This window comes from Centruroides vittatus, unplaced genomic scaffold, assembly GCF_030686945.1.
Source record: "Centruroides vittatus isolate TY-2023 unplaced genomic scaffold, ASM3068694v2 contig_878, whole genome shotgun sequence".
Classification (NCBI taxonomy): domain Eukaryota; kingdom Metazoa; phylum Arthropoda; class Arachnida; order Scorpiones; family Buthidae; genus Centruroides; species Centruroides vittatus.
Window position 1 is genome coordinate 1,242,975 of NW_027122570.1, and position 15,539 is coordinate 1,258,513.

A 15,539-nucleotide genomic window follows, 5' to 3' on the forward strand; every position below is an offset into this window, starting at 1 on the left:
CTTCCAATGACCTTTCCTTGTATTTTATAAAATATGTATAAATTTTCATATTTTAACATACTTTGCATTAATTAAAATTAATATTTTATTATAACTGCATTATGTATCTTTTACAAATTTTTATAGTACATGTGAAAAAAACGATAAGATTGCTATTGTATATTCGAATAATTCAGTGGCGGAAGGAATGTCGAAACCGGGTCAGTTTCCAATCAGCCAGATTATATAAGCATTGGCACATGCGGTTTACAGAGCACCAACCTCACCCGGTTTAGCTGGTAGAAGCGACACACGCGTAAAGCATCTAATTTTATATCCCGGACCGGTTCTGAGCTGTTAGCCGCCTGCCTGTCAACTTCCAAGCAGCCAGATTATAGGTATTGGCGCATGCGCTTTACAGAGCACCAACGTCCTCCGGTTTAGCTGGTGGATGCTTCACACATAAAGCTTCTAATTTTATATCCCGGACCGGTTCTGGGCTGTTAGCCGCCTGCCTGCTAGATATTCGGTCGCCCTCGCCCGATTATGTGAATCATGAGTAGACTAGATCAATGGCGGGAAACCCCCGGCTCGCTGGCCAGCTACGGCTCGCGAAAAGTTTCTATCCGGCCCGCGAGATCTTTAATAGATTATTAAATTGGAAAAATAACTAACTATTAATTAGTCATTTTTCCAATTCTTTGTAATTTTCGAAAACGATAAGAGAAATAAACGTAGTAATTAACTTTTTATTTATTTATTTCATATTTGTAGACTAAAAAAATTACAAGTCACAAGAAGGCGTCAATTGACTACTACGGCCCGCGGAAAAAACGTAAAATTTATTCTGGCCCATGTTATAAAAAAGGTTGCCCACCGTAGACTAGATTTATAACTTAACCCAACCGATAGGAATTTACTGGCATGTTTTTATGATAGTTCTGTATAGTTGACAGGAGTTTTAAAAAAATCCATTAAAATATTTGATACATTTATTCTGCGTTTATTCTGCTCTCCCATCTTATATTACTTACGGATTTCAATGTTAAACCGGTGATATTACGATTTAGTATGTCCCATCTGTAAGGGGATGCAGAAAAAACGTGTACAATTCTAGTACAGTGTTAAAAAATTAATTGTTATTTTGGCAGCATCATTTACAATCAAATTTAATGAATGAGACGTACAATGGTACAAAAAAAGCTCTAGAATTTATTTTCCTTAAATTTACGATTTATGTATCGGTTGTCATAAAAATTTCTTTCCACTTCTTTCCCAAGACTACAGATATTCGAGTACAAAGTAACCTGTTTCGACTTATTTCTACTTAAGAAGTAGTTAAATAATTAAACGATTAGAGAATTAGAAACAGAAATAAAATCCTGATGAAAGAGCAGAAATTTTACTTAAACAGAAGCTTAACCGAACCAATCTCTTGCCGAGTACAGTGGGGTCTGATGTCTTCATAATATTAGATGTAATAAAGACAGAAATTTTTTCAGTTCAATGAGAGTGACCGAAAAGTTGTAAATTTTGGAAATTTCCGCGAACACTTGGTCCTAAAACGAATTAGTTAGAAAACGAACGATAGACAATCTGTTAAGTTTAACATATTTAGATTTTTACAGCTATGGTGAGAAACGTTTAAAATCTACAACAACCCTGTCGCGTCCTTTGATATATACTAGTGATGCGACAAAAGAGGCATTTGACATTGACCGGTATCGGCACCCTCGGGATTTGGCACGCACACACCTACCTGGACCGTCTCTGATTTCATTCATTAGCCACTCGTAGGAAGCTATTTCACTAACTTGTAAGTGGATTGTTTTAAGATTTAAAAAGTAAAGAATATTTTGTTATTTTTATGTACGTTTCTTCACAAAGTTATATTTAATTATAAGTTTCTTTAAAAGTATATTCCTACAATTGAAGAATTTTTTATACTAGGTATGTATATTCGTCACACATTTTGTTTTACCAAGTAAGTTTTTCTGATAATTTTAATTTTAGCCCTTATATCGTGGCTAGTGATTCAAAAATTTATTTAAAAAAAGTTTTGGCTCGAGACCATATAATGAAAAAGAAAACATTATTGAAAGAGAAAGACCAATGCCTAAATTAAATATAAATACGTCAACAAAAAATTTCGACATTTTGACGATAAAATTTATGACGAATGACGATTCTTTCGTAAAATTGAAGCAATTTGGAAATCAAAATAGAATAGAATTTAACATTGGTAGACAATATAAAATAAATATTAAAAATTATAACAAGATAATTACGATTAATAGATATATCTGAATTAATAGATGTTATATGTTTTTTCTCAAAGCGAGAATTGGCATTTACAGGGCATGGGGAATTTATTGAATCTAATAACGGAGGTAATTATATTGAACTTTCTTATTTATTAAGTACGTCAGATAATCTATTAAAAATACATTTAAAGAAGTATACGGTTTTTACTGGCTTATCGAACAAACGAATACGAACGGGCCCTGACGCGCAATTAATTGATTGCCCCTGTAAGTCGGCTTCTTACAGAAACACAGCTTCCCTATCATCAAATGTCACGGCACGCCACTGGATGCCACCTTTATATAACAAAAATTAAAAGAATATTCTTAGAGTTATTTAAAATTAAAAATGTGGAAGAATTATCGATGAAAGTGTTTATAAATATTTGGGTGAATCTCTCAAAAAAAGAAAAAAACACAAACAGGTAGGTATTCATTTTATTTTCTACATTTTGAGTAAACAGTTACAAATTAAACTTTATCATACCGTTATTAAACAGATCCTTGGGTGAGGTGAAATATGATGCAAAACAGTTCCGAATGTTTGCAGCAGAAATTATTCTTGTTGATACGCTTGTAATGGACACTCATATGCTGTATCCACGAACTAAATTACAATCTTTGCAACGAACGTAGTCATGTAGTACACAACATTCCAGACTTGAATAATGTAGATTTCACTATCTTCCTAACCGTAGTCGCACCCATGAAATACTCATATGATAGAGTATTAAAACTTGTTCCTGTAGCTAAATATCTAAAAAGAACAACCATTTATTTATCGTGACATTGTCAGAATATTGAGTTGCAATTTTTAATCATATTTTTAATTAATTTAATTTAAAATATATGCCTTCCACCTCAAATTAGTACAGTAGTGTCTTCCCCCTGTACATCATACTTTACCTTTAACAATAGAGTCGTGCCAGTTATCTATGAACTGCATTCAGGAGAAAAGATTTGAATTGAAATAACGTGCTTTCCGATTTGCATTGGAAGATCGTACATATCTCATACTTAATCCGGGCCTCCTGCCTTAAGCTTTCCATATCTGGTCTCGACTTTCATCTATCTAACTTCGTTCTCGAGATTAAGGAAAAAAAGACGGACAGGCGACAGTAGGAATTTATAGGTCTATAATTTTTTCAAACTGCAGCCCAATAAAGATAAATAAATAATAACTTACAATAATAAAAATAATTTATAACAAAATTGATACAAAAAAAAAACGGAAAAATCTTAGAGCATGTTTCTTTAGATAATTGAGAGGGCAAAAGCACATAAAGCAAGGGAAAGCAGCCAAGATGCATTGAAAATATATTTAATATGATAAATTTTTACCTGCCGAGCATTGAAACTCATAAAACAAATGGAAATGCAACAGCAAAAAAAGTGAAGATTTAGAACAACAAAAGCGGAAACGTCACAAATTCCTACAGTACCATGAATAAACAGAAAGAAGATTTATAAAGAAAGTCTTTTGGAAATTTTGCAAGAATAGTGAAACAGAATGCAAAGACCAACAGACTAATTTTACTTTATCTCTCGTGCCTTTGTTAAAAGCACTGCCTCAAGATCAAGATGTGCAAATTCAAATTCTAGAAATACTTCAAAATGCTATGAAATCCCAACTGACAGTGACAATTACAACGCTTCCTTTCAACCAAGCATTTTACTAATCTGGTTCATCAGAGATTCAATTTCATAAACAATTTTCTCAGTCTTTCACTCAAAATTATTTTCTTCATTCCGAACCTCAATCAAACTAGCACACAGTTATTCACTTCATCTACTCTTCAACATATTGGCCCTCCACCATCTGTTACTCTTGCATCCTTTCTGCACCCAAGCCCTCAGAACCCATCATAAGTTATTAATAAAACCTCACCTCATTATTTAAATAGTGTACAGTCATATATCTCAAATATTTTAGTCCCCTCTGATGAATCTGAAGATATGTATGATATCTGTGCTCAAATCCGAGAATCTTAAAAAAAGTATCTTACTTTCATTTTTCTTTTATTGTAAATACCAATGATATGTTAATTAAGTGAATAATCATTGTTATAAGAAGGAAACTGGTTTTTTAAAAAATAAATGAGTGAGCTTGGGAAATAAACATAATTATAGTGTTTTATTATAACTTACCTTAGATGTTTCTAAATAAATTTATAATACCGACGATAATAATATTATTCTACAAGGATATTCATTACAGACAACAAAATAATAATAGAATTTTTACAAAGATATCAAATTAACGACAGCAAATCGTAGTTCAATCCAATGTACCCTACAGTACCTCCCCTTAAAATAATCGTGTCCCCGTCACCGTTAGAACAACTGTAATGGGTGTCGATCGAGGTAAAAGCAAACTGTACCGCAAGACATCTCGATAAATCGGAGATAGACGTGAGAGGATTGTGGAAGCCGCATCCATAAACAAATATACCCCATAACATCGACACAATTGTGGTTCGTGCAAAGAAGAGAAAATCCGTCAAACGGGATAGCGAGCGGCTCAGCGAAACGAGATATTTGAAGTTTCTTAGGGTATACTATAGATTACTCCCTATGAAATTTCGTGTGTTTGAGTATATATCTGAACTCAGCGGACCGAGACGAGTTCAACGATACTCTACTTTTGGACCGGAGACGAAAAATAAAAAAGTTATCATACTTTTTTCCGGCGATCGCGCGATGATAGGGAGTCGCTAAGTCGGCTTCGCTATCGCGATCGGGAGTCGCGTGGCTTGCCATTAAAATTGCGTTTAGACGTTTCCCCCTTTTTTTAACTTTGTTCAAGAACTACCGTGAATCGATCACTAGTTTAGCACATGGCGGCGTGTGGTGGCGCCCGTACAAGAGGTCAGTCGGGCCGCCATGTTCGCTGCCATAAGTAACATTAACCGAAATGGCGATCGCGCGATGATCGGAAGTCGCGTCGCTCTCTCCGCTCTCGTTTCACGTGTTTAACGCTCCGGGAGATGACCGTAGTCCGACGTCACGGTTTGCAGACTTTACCGCAAGATGGCAATACTAGCAACTACGGTGCCGTCTGCATGAGAGCATTAAAAAAGTATGGTAACTTAAAAAGTGTGATAACTTTTTTATTTTTCGTCTCCAGTCCAAAAATAGGGTACCGTTGAACTCGTCTCGGTCCCCTGAGTTCAAATATATAATCAAAGTCCTGAAATTCCATAGGGAGTAATCTATAGTACACCCGTTTCTTATCGTCCAGTGTACTTTTGAATGAAGGTGGTCGAAATGAGTCCTCCAAATTAGAGGAAAAGACCATTCTTAATACTTTCCGGGAGCGATCGAGGCAGAACAGCCAAGAGCCAACGAGCATTATTCCTTTTGGGAGGAAGATTCGATACTCCACTGAGTAGCTAATCCTACTGTATTATTATATATTATAACTGAACAACATTTAAAAATAAAGATAATAATTTGCGAATGATACGAAAATTGATCTGGCTAAATAAAATCAATAACAGTTTTGCAAACTTGTTACAATTAGGTTATATAAAATCACTTTAATGTATTTAAATAAAATATTTAATAGATTTATATTGATACACATATTAATATTAAAAAAACATCTGAAGTTACTGTAATAAAGATTTAACAATAAAATTTTCAACTGCTCGTATTTTTTATCCGGGATTAAAGTTAGGTGGCGGATTCGACTTTTCTGATGATGTCATTTGTTGTTCTGGGATACGACAAGATGGCGATAAGGTGATGATGATCATTTTAAGAAATAAACAGTAGATCAAGAACGGTCGTTGTGTATTTTAAGTTATAAAAACTGTAAGCGAGTGTAAAAAATGGAAGTTGATAGTGACATTGAAGGAGGCTTACTCCAACAGTTCAGTTGTTTGACAACTACAGATAGAGATGTGTTAATATCTGAATTGCAAAAATTGCTCGGAGATCAACTAAATGCTGCTGGTTGTGCTTTCTTTCTCGATATGAATAATTGGTGAGTAATTTCGAGTAAATGAAAAAGAGAGAAAAGTTCTTTTTCTACTCTGATCCTATAATTTCACTTTTATTTTATAAATAGAATATGTACCTTTAATATGGATAAACTATTTGTTGATAGGCAAGTTATTTGTGATCTTATCAAAAGTTTCTCTCTCTTGTTTATCATTATCCATAAGAAAAACAACAGAGATCACATGAAAGGAAACAATTAAGATTACAAGGTATTGCTTTAAAGTATTAATACTTGATACTCTGCTATGAATTAAATTGATCAGAATGTTTGAGTTGATGTACATGTTTTAAATAACCCCAATTTTTTTATAAAATCAATAAATTTGACATGCATTCCAGACTGCAGTTACCATTCTGCAGCCCTCTAAAACATATTGATAGATTGGTGTTGTGGTTATAAATTATTATAAATTTTTAAAAAATATTTGAATGTTTTAATTGATTGCTTACATAATTCAAAATATTTGAAAATTATTCAAAGTTGAGATTTTAGATACTACAGTAGAGTGTTTATTATCCAGTCTGGATAACCAATCATAGTCGGTAGGAAAACAATGAAAGATATGTACCTTAAATAAAGCAAAAATATTAATTTTAATTCTAGTACGACAGTTAAGAAAAAGGTTAAAGTGTAGAAATTTAATACATAAGATATGAAAGAACAAAAAAATTGTTTAATTTATTAAAAACAAGCACTAGATTTCATTGTAATATACAATGCATTGATGAAACTTTGAATTCAAAGTAAAAAGTACCTAATAGTAAAATTAATATTAAATAAAATATACCACTAATGTAAAAATTATTTATTACAATTTTTTTTTTTTAAAGAACTGTAATAAATAAATTAATAAAATTAAAAATAATTGAACTGTTTTCTTTTTAACTGTTAAATCCCTGGGTCATTGTAAAATCTGCTTAAGGTTGCATTTCTATGTCAATGCTGTTTCTAATGCATCAAATGCTTTACTGTGTCTAGGCACAGTGAAGAATTTGATACATTAAAAGCTTGTGACTCATTAATTGTGCTTTTCTATTTGTATTGTAATAATAAATTAAACCTAATACTAATGTTGATAATGAGCTAGCTTGATAGCAGGTTTTGGGAAGATTGCAGACAACTGTATTATAGATGATAATGCACTAGCCACTATGGTAACTTAACTGAATTACTTAATGTACTTTTAACAGTGGTAGTTTTGAAAAAGAACACAACATTTTTGACCTGGTCAACAGGCCATCCTCAGGCATGGACAGTCGAAAGATAAGCACTCATGATCAATCTATATCAGATTCTTTTAACACATTACCAATGATTAGATCAGATTTTTTTTCTTTGGAATTACCAGTTCCAAAATAGTTGGTATAGAACTTTTTCCCCTCTTCACTGAGATACATAAGAAGTTTCAACACATCTCTTCTTATTTCTGTAACTCCTACCTTGGTTTGAACTTGTAGTGCTATGTTTCCTACTTGCAAATGTTTTCACACACACTAGAAACCGTGCTATAGTTATAAAACATAATTATCACATCCGATGGTTGATATTTTATAGCTACTGCTTTTGAATTTTTCATTTCTTTTTGGCTTCTTATAATAAGTTTTCAATGCTAGCTCACAATCTTTTATTTTGCTTTCAACTATTATAAATGGGTCAGAAAAAGAACCTTCAATCATGCATATGTATTCACTTGACACTTTTACTGTTTCTTTAGTATTTTTATCTTTACTGTAACAGACTGAGTTTCTGTTGCACTGGCATTAGGAATGGCTCTTACAGGAAATATTTGGAATATTTCAACATTTGACAAAATCACATAACAACCCAATTTTGGTTCTGACCACTTGCAGAATCAGAAAATAATACAGTATTTTTTCCTTCCATAACTTTCAATATTAAAATGTGATGCAGGAAGCAAGAAACACTGTTGTCACCTTGAAAAATTTTGGAAAATTGATCTTCCAAAAAATGGAACATTTAAGAGTTGTTATTACTGTGCACATGCACATTGAACACAAAAAGCCACAGAAGACAAGTAGAACTGTTCTGTTGCAGGGAGTTTAGGTAAGGGAAAATTTTGTCTGTAGTTAAACTCAATAATAATGTTATCACTGCTTTCCAGATAATTATTGTTGATCTCCTTTCCTTATATTAAATTTATGAAGTTCATATGTGTTTTTTTTTTTTTTTATTTATTTGAAACAAAAACTTTATTTTCCATTTGGAAACATAGGTTACAGATGTCTGACCTAGGAGATGAAATGCATATCTACTATACTTCTGAGAGTGAGCAGCAAATAAGACAAATCTAGAACTTACTCAGTAACTGCAGCATAATAATCTTAAAACATTGTAAAAAGTTATTTAGCATTCAAGTTGGGGTTAGAAAAATATTTTCTTCCTGTTTTTGAATGCGAATAAGAGGTATTCGAAGAAGGGATCTCTCCTAACATAAAATCCAACAGATTCTAGATGTCACCAGCAATCATACTAGGACCATTTGTTGTGTTTCTCTTGTTTGTCCTATAAATGATTTCCAGCCAATATTGTATATTCTATCACTTCAACCTTTTTTTTTTCCTAATTTGCATAATATTAATGAGAAAAGTAACCTGTTACCTCACTGTTTTCACAAGTTACATGATATTTAAAGTGCAGCTCCTATGTTGTATTTTTGGATTTTGTAGACATACTTTGGGTTGCAAACATCATGTCATTCAGGAAATAAAAACATTTTGTTTGTCGTAGTTATCTAACTTATTCCAAAAATATTTTTATAAAATGTCTTTGATAGTATAGAGCAGAGGTGGGCAAGCAAGAGTTCAGTGGGAACCGAAATGTGGGTTTTGCAAAATGCATGGGAGCCGCAGTTCTGTACTGTCATGGTGGATAGTATGGTAAGGCGTGCGATTTTATTATATAATATAAATATAATATAAAACAAATATTGAATTTTTTTAACAAACATATTTTCACAGAATTATAAAAGTAAAATTGTAAAAACAATAATAAAAAACAGAAATAAACACTTTCAGCAAGAGCTACATGTAACTCAAAAAGAGCCGCATTTGCCCATGTCTAGTATTGAGAAATCTTCTTAAAGCATTCCTTCTGACAATATTTAATAACCACAGCAAATATTTTACCTTGGATATTTTTATTACCATTTTACCTTGGATATTTTTGCCCCTAATAAAAAAATACAACTTAATATGGATTGTTTGATACATAATACAAAAGTTGTAATGTTGATAAACAACATACACCTTGTTTTTTCTTATCTTTGCTTTATTTCTAAAGCTGCAGCATGGCTTTTCCCTTTCCTTTTTTATCTTTTTGGCTATTAATTCCTCCTCAGATGTATATAAATCTGATGAATCCATCTTATTATTAAAGTTATTCAAATATTTTCAAGTTAATAGGTCAGATTAAAATGAATACAGTATAATGAAATAACATCACTAAGAAACAAAACTATACATACATACAAGAAAGACATCGGCCATACACAAGCTGGCAGTAAAGAGGGTAAGGAGAAGGAGAAGAAGGAGGAAGAGGAGATAGACAGTAGAGAAAGGTAGGATCCCTCTGAATGGCATACATAAGGCTACAAATACCCTGTATATTTGATGTTGGCTTGCAGTTTTTAGGCTGCAAGGCCATAGTCCCCCAAAGGGTCTAAAAGAAAACCTGAGTATAGCAAACAACAATAATTGAGTGCCGCCACGAATAGCTAAGTGTAGAAGTTAGTGCCAAGTGGCTGTTAGTAGGAAGACTTATATCTACTTAATACTAATAAAACTGAATGCGATTGCAAATCTTAATACTACTAAACAGCTAGACAGACAGTGTGAAATGCAAACGAACACAATGACAGACAAGACGAACGGACTGACAGAGCAAATGAGCAAGACCCTCGATTTTTTATTTTTATTTATTTATTTATTTTTTTTTATTTATTTTTAAATGTTAACTTACTAACTAAACTAACTTACCATAACCTAGGACGAACCTAACCAGACGACTAATGCTAAGAAACCCTAATCTAATTTAACCTAACCTATCATAACCTAACCCAAAACTAAGCTGAAAGTTTCTAATCTAACTTACAACTAGGACTAACCAACTTAGACTGAAAAAAGAAGACAAAAAATAAGAATTAAAATACAAAGTTGAAAGGCAGCTATATACGGACAGTTGAAACAAAGCAAGGGAAAGCTAATTGCCACTTGTGCCCTCGGAGTGAGTACTCTCAAGAGCCCCAATGCATCAATCACAGAGACGCAGATGGGGTATTGTCTGCCTGAAAATCGTTTATTGGATAGCGTAAGAATTGGATAATGTATATTTGGTCAAGAACCTGCATTTTTATTACCATTTATTGTTATATCATTATTAGATTGTCCGCGCAACCACAAAAATCTTTCCATTATCTTGCTTTTGTAAATTTGAATTATTAGTTCATTCTTTTTATTTTTAAAACATCAACTGCACACCGCGATAAATAAACGATAATGTCCACAAAAAACCAAAAATAGTGCGTTATCTCATATAAATAAAATTGTCACAAACGTTTTTGAACATAAAAGTTCTTCATCAGGTGAAAAACAGACAAATTGCAAAAAATGTTCCACGGAACAGTTTTCGAAAGAGCTGTGCGAAAGATTTGAAACGAAACTCGTGCGGATGTCGTCATCGTTGCGCATGGGCGGAAGTAGAAACTTTTCTGTAATGTCATCCATCGTATATGAGCATTTGCCATGTGACGGATATCAATAACTCCTCTTTGCTGTTAATACATTTCTTATCTCGGGCGGTTTTGTGTATATGTTATGGGCAAAGTGATTAATACGGGCATTATGAATAATGACCAACAAAATCGGGCATTGTAATAAATTTCAACAATTTATCAAATTGACCGGTCATTATGAATACTGCTACCACCTAGTCGGGCAAAGTGATAATAACACGTTGAGAAGTGATTATCCGACATTTTAAAACTATCGACGAAGTAAGTCAAAGTTGTTCAAACTCTGAAAGTTCAGGTACCATCCAAGAAAACATTATAAAAGATTATTTGATAATGCCATCCTCACATAGCAATATAACTGATGAAGTTCAAAGATCTACATCGTCTTCACATGAAAAAAATCTAAACCAGGATGTTATTAGTATTACAGAATTGATGAGTGAAGAAGAAACAATCCAAACAATTGATCCAAAAATAGAAGAAAAAATAAGAAATGTATCTAAAACAAGGGAGATGGCTTTGTTAAATCTTAAAAAGTAAGCAGAAAAAATGATTGGTACATCAAATTCCAAATACACAGCAGCTAATGTTGGTGATACAGTAAGAATTCGTGTACCTGATGTAGATCGAGCCCGCAGTGATGGAAAAAATATTTTAGGTGTCGTTGTTGCGGTTAAAGATAAAAACCTTTACAAACTGGGTACCAAATATGGCATATTAAATGTATTATATTCAAGAAACCAATTTACTGTTTGTAAAGAAAACTTCATTTCTGTTGAAGATGTACCAGGTGAAGAAATTTCGCTTAGAGAATGTGCAAGAATGTCATCAATTTCTGGAGGTCAAGGCTATAGTCGATGCTGCTGCAAAATTGGTTGTAAATCTAATAGATGCAAATGCTACAAAGAAAAAAAAATTATGTAATTCCAAATGTCATCAAAATCTTAATTGCTCAAATAAATAAACTATAAAACATTTAATATTTTATATAATTTATACCAAAAATGAAACTCCAGAAGTTTCCTGTAAATTAATTTTTTAATTAAGTATAAATTTGTTAATAAATACTTTTTGTTAATATTAGTTTAATTTATATAGTTAATAGTACTTTGAAATAATTTACAGAAAATAAATATTTCTAAACGAAATAAGTGGAGTTTTTTTTAATCAAATTTAAAATTCTGTAGTAAACACGATATGCACACGCAACTGAGTGCCGATTGGCTAGCGTATGCCGAATGATCACTCCTCAACGTATTATTATCACTTTGCCCGACTAGGTGGTAGCAGTATTCATAATGACCGATCAATTTGATAAATGAATGAATATTTATCACACTGCCCGCCCTTTTTGGTCATTATTTATAATGCCTGGGCATTATTCATAATGCCCGATTAATCACTTTGTCCATAACATATATAAATTGCCTCCATCCATCTCAAATGGTGTGTAAGGGGTGTGGTGTGGATGATCTTGGCCTGGTCAAACATTGGCTGGATATCCGGATCTGTGGCGTAACGTGCCAAAGCGGTAGTAAATCTCTGGTGGAGGATGTCCACTTTATGTTCTTTAATTCTCACTCCTAAAGATTGCTTTGTGGAGCCGATGTACAATAAATCTTCCCCACATCTATAATCTTTCAGTGAGATGGCATACACTCCAGATAGCTTGTCTTGGTTGGGGGCATCCTTCGCATTACGTAGCAGCTGATATATATTAGGGCATCTTTTATAGGTGATGCTGATTTGCCTCTTCCTGGCAATCTCCAAATAAAGCTTCCTTAAATATGGATTATAGGTGAGCGGAATAATGTCTTTATGATCCATTGTTTGTGACAATTTTATTTATATGAGATAACGCACCATTTTTGGTTTTTCGTGGACATTATCTTTTTATTTTTGTTCGATTAACTGAAGAAGGCTGATCAAATCAGTTGAAAACGTTTTTATACGATTAAATTTGTTGCTGGAAATTTGTGAAAGGTGGTGTTTTCATTTTATGTAACTGAAAGTACTAGTGACTGAAGACTTTGCAGCTTGTTTGGCAAGATGGTCAGTGTCTCGTTGCCAAGAACCCTGCATGACTCTGGACCCGTTGGAAATCTATTCTAATGTTGTTGTCTAAGTATCTGAGAATGTGGTGTATGAGATGGATGAGTTTTAAGTGGCTATCAGATTTGCAATCCTGTGTAAAGCTATCCTACTGTCAGAATAAATGCAATAGTGTAAGTAGTGTCTTTTGTCCTTCCTACATGTAATGTGAATTAAGCTCATATAAATAGCTAAAGTTTCCATCGATGCTATTGAGCAGCGTGTACCTAGATGGAAGCAAGCGTTATGAAGCTCGTGGCCTAAGTCAGAGTAAACTACAAAAGTGGCACCCACATTGTCACCCATCTTGGAATCGTCAGTGTAAATCCTAAACATGGGATGATCACCTGGATCTTTGAAGTAAATGTCAGGGGCAAGCTGATGGGAGGGGTGGTAATCGTAAGTCAGGAGGGTATTTTTGTTGATGCTGAATTTTTTCATATCTTCGATCTTTGGTCAAACTGGAGGAATCTTACCTACTCTAATCATTTTGTTGACATCCGAGTTGCTATAATCTTTCCAGGGTAAGGTGATGAGATTTTCCTGCCAAATAATGCATTTAATTTCTCAGTCGATAGGGGTCAATCCTGACATTACCAAAAGGGCACTAATGGGTACGGTCCTATAAGCCTTACAAATGCGGAGAGCTGCAATCCTTTGAACAGATAACAGTTTTTTACGGTTATGGACTTTGGTGACCACGTGGCCCTAGACTTGTATGGTATAGAGGAGTGCTGGCTGAATTGCTCCCCTATAAATAAGCTTAGTAGCATTAGAGCCAAGGCCCCATTGTGATGAAGGCATTGGCTGTCTTTTAGCTTGATGTGGGGTGTGAAGTTAAGTCTCTTATCAAGAATAACACCTAAATATTTAATTTTCATTGTTTGCTTTATTCTGTGAGCACCTATTTGAAGGGCAAGTTTCCTGATGAGTGGTGCGTTCCTACCAACTATCATGCTTTCGCATTTGTCTGCGTTAATGGGTTGCCTATGCTTAATTCTCTACTGGTGAATTTTATTGAGAATGTCATTGCATATGTCCTGTAAACGTTCACTGTTCCTGTGTGAAGCTAGGATAATTGTGTCGTCTGCATAGCCCTGTATGCAGCAGCCAGGAGGCAGGGTGTCATTTAAGTGCAGAATAGAGTTATAGGCTATGTTCCAGAGACCAGGACCAGACCCGGATCTCTGAGGACAGCCTTAAGTGATGGGTATGACTACGTTATTTTGTGTTGTATAAACACCTGCACTCTTGTTGCTAAGATAGGACCAAAGAAGTTTGTAAAGATTTCGAGGGCAGTGATGAGCCTGTAATGTGTGCAGGATAAAAGGCCATCAGGTGTGATCGAAGGTGCTTCTAAAGTCAATAGTGATAATTGCGGTATGCTGATTGGTTTGTTTTGCCTGGTGGATGTAGTTAACAACCTGATGGATGGCATCTACTGTACCTTTGTTTTTAGAGAAGCTGAACTGATTCTGATGCAGGGCTCTATGCTTGCATAGATGCCATATGATCCTATTAATTATTATACTGTCTAACACTTTTTCCAAAGTTGGGAAAAGGCAGATTGGCCTGTATTTTTTGTAAGTTTAGCACTAATGGGTTTGGGAATCAGTTTGACACTAACGTTTTTTCCGCTGAGTAGGAAAAAGGCCAGTGTTCAAGCAGATATTGAAGAGAATTACAAACACTGTAGGATTTGCCTCAAATGCATGTTTTATCATCCTAGTGGTTATGCTGTCAAGACCTGGGGCTTCGTTATTGGTGAGCAAACAGATGGCATTCAAAATCTCGATGTAGATGAAGTTGTGGTCATTGTCTGTATTAGGTGGAGTGAGTGTAGAACTCTGGATGACCCTTGTGTATTGTCATCGTGCTGTGTGTCATCCGAAGGCTAAAGACTAGTGAGAATGTGCATGATAGTTTCTTCTGTGTTGTTGGTGTAGCAGGCATCAGGGAGCTAGATAGTGAAGGGGGTTTGGAGTTGGCACTTTTCCTTACAAGCTAAGTAGTATGGTTCAAACTGGGGGTTGCGACCTCAAGTGTTGGTACAGAAATCCTTCCAAGTGTTAGTCCTTGTTTTATTTATAAGGGTTTATGCAAGCATTGTGTTCATGTCTGTACTGATCTCTAAGTGTGACTTGAGAGGAATGTCCAGGTCCTGTTCATTCCTAAATTGCCTCCGTAATCTACTTTTTCTTGTTTTCTAGCTCAGTGGTCCATCAAGGAACCTTTTTGTGTTTACAATGTTTGATCTTTGAGGCAATAATGTAAGAGTTAGTGATTGTATTTGTAAGCCTGGTGACAAGATGGTCTAAGATGTCCTGAGTATAGTGACTGCGGTGAATGCCCAAATTTTATTAAAGGTGTTGTGGAATAATTGTCAGTTAGTGCGAGTATAGTGAAAACT

At 34.2% G+C, this 15,539-nt stretch overlaps 1 protein-coding gene across 1 annotated transcript in view; it reads left to right on the plus strand.

Annotated features, from left to right (window-relative positions):
* Positions 1–5,967: 5,967 nt before the first annotated feature.
* LOC136983202 (protein ILRUN) overlaps positions 5,968–15,539 on the plus strand; it is a 69,809-nt gene continuing 60,237 nt past the window's right edge. The window contains exon 1 of the mRNA XM_067279889.1: positions 5,968–6,270. Coding sequence (XP_067135990.1) covers positions 6,116–6,270 — 155 coding nt within the window. The 5' untranslated portion in view covers positions 5,968–6,115. The remainder of the gene's footprint in view (positions 6,271–15,539) is intronic.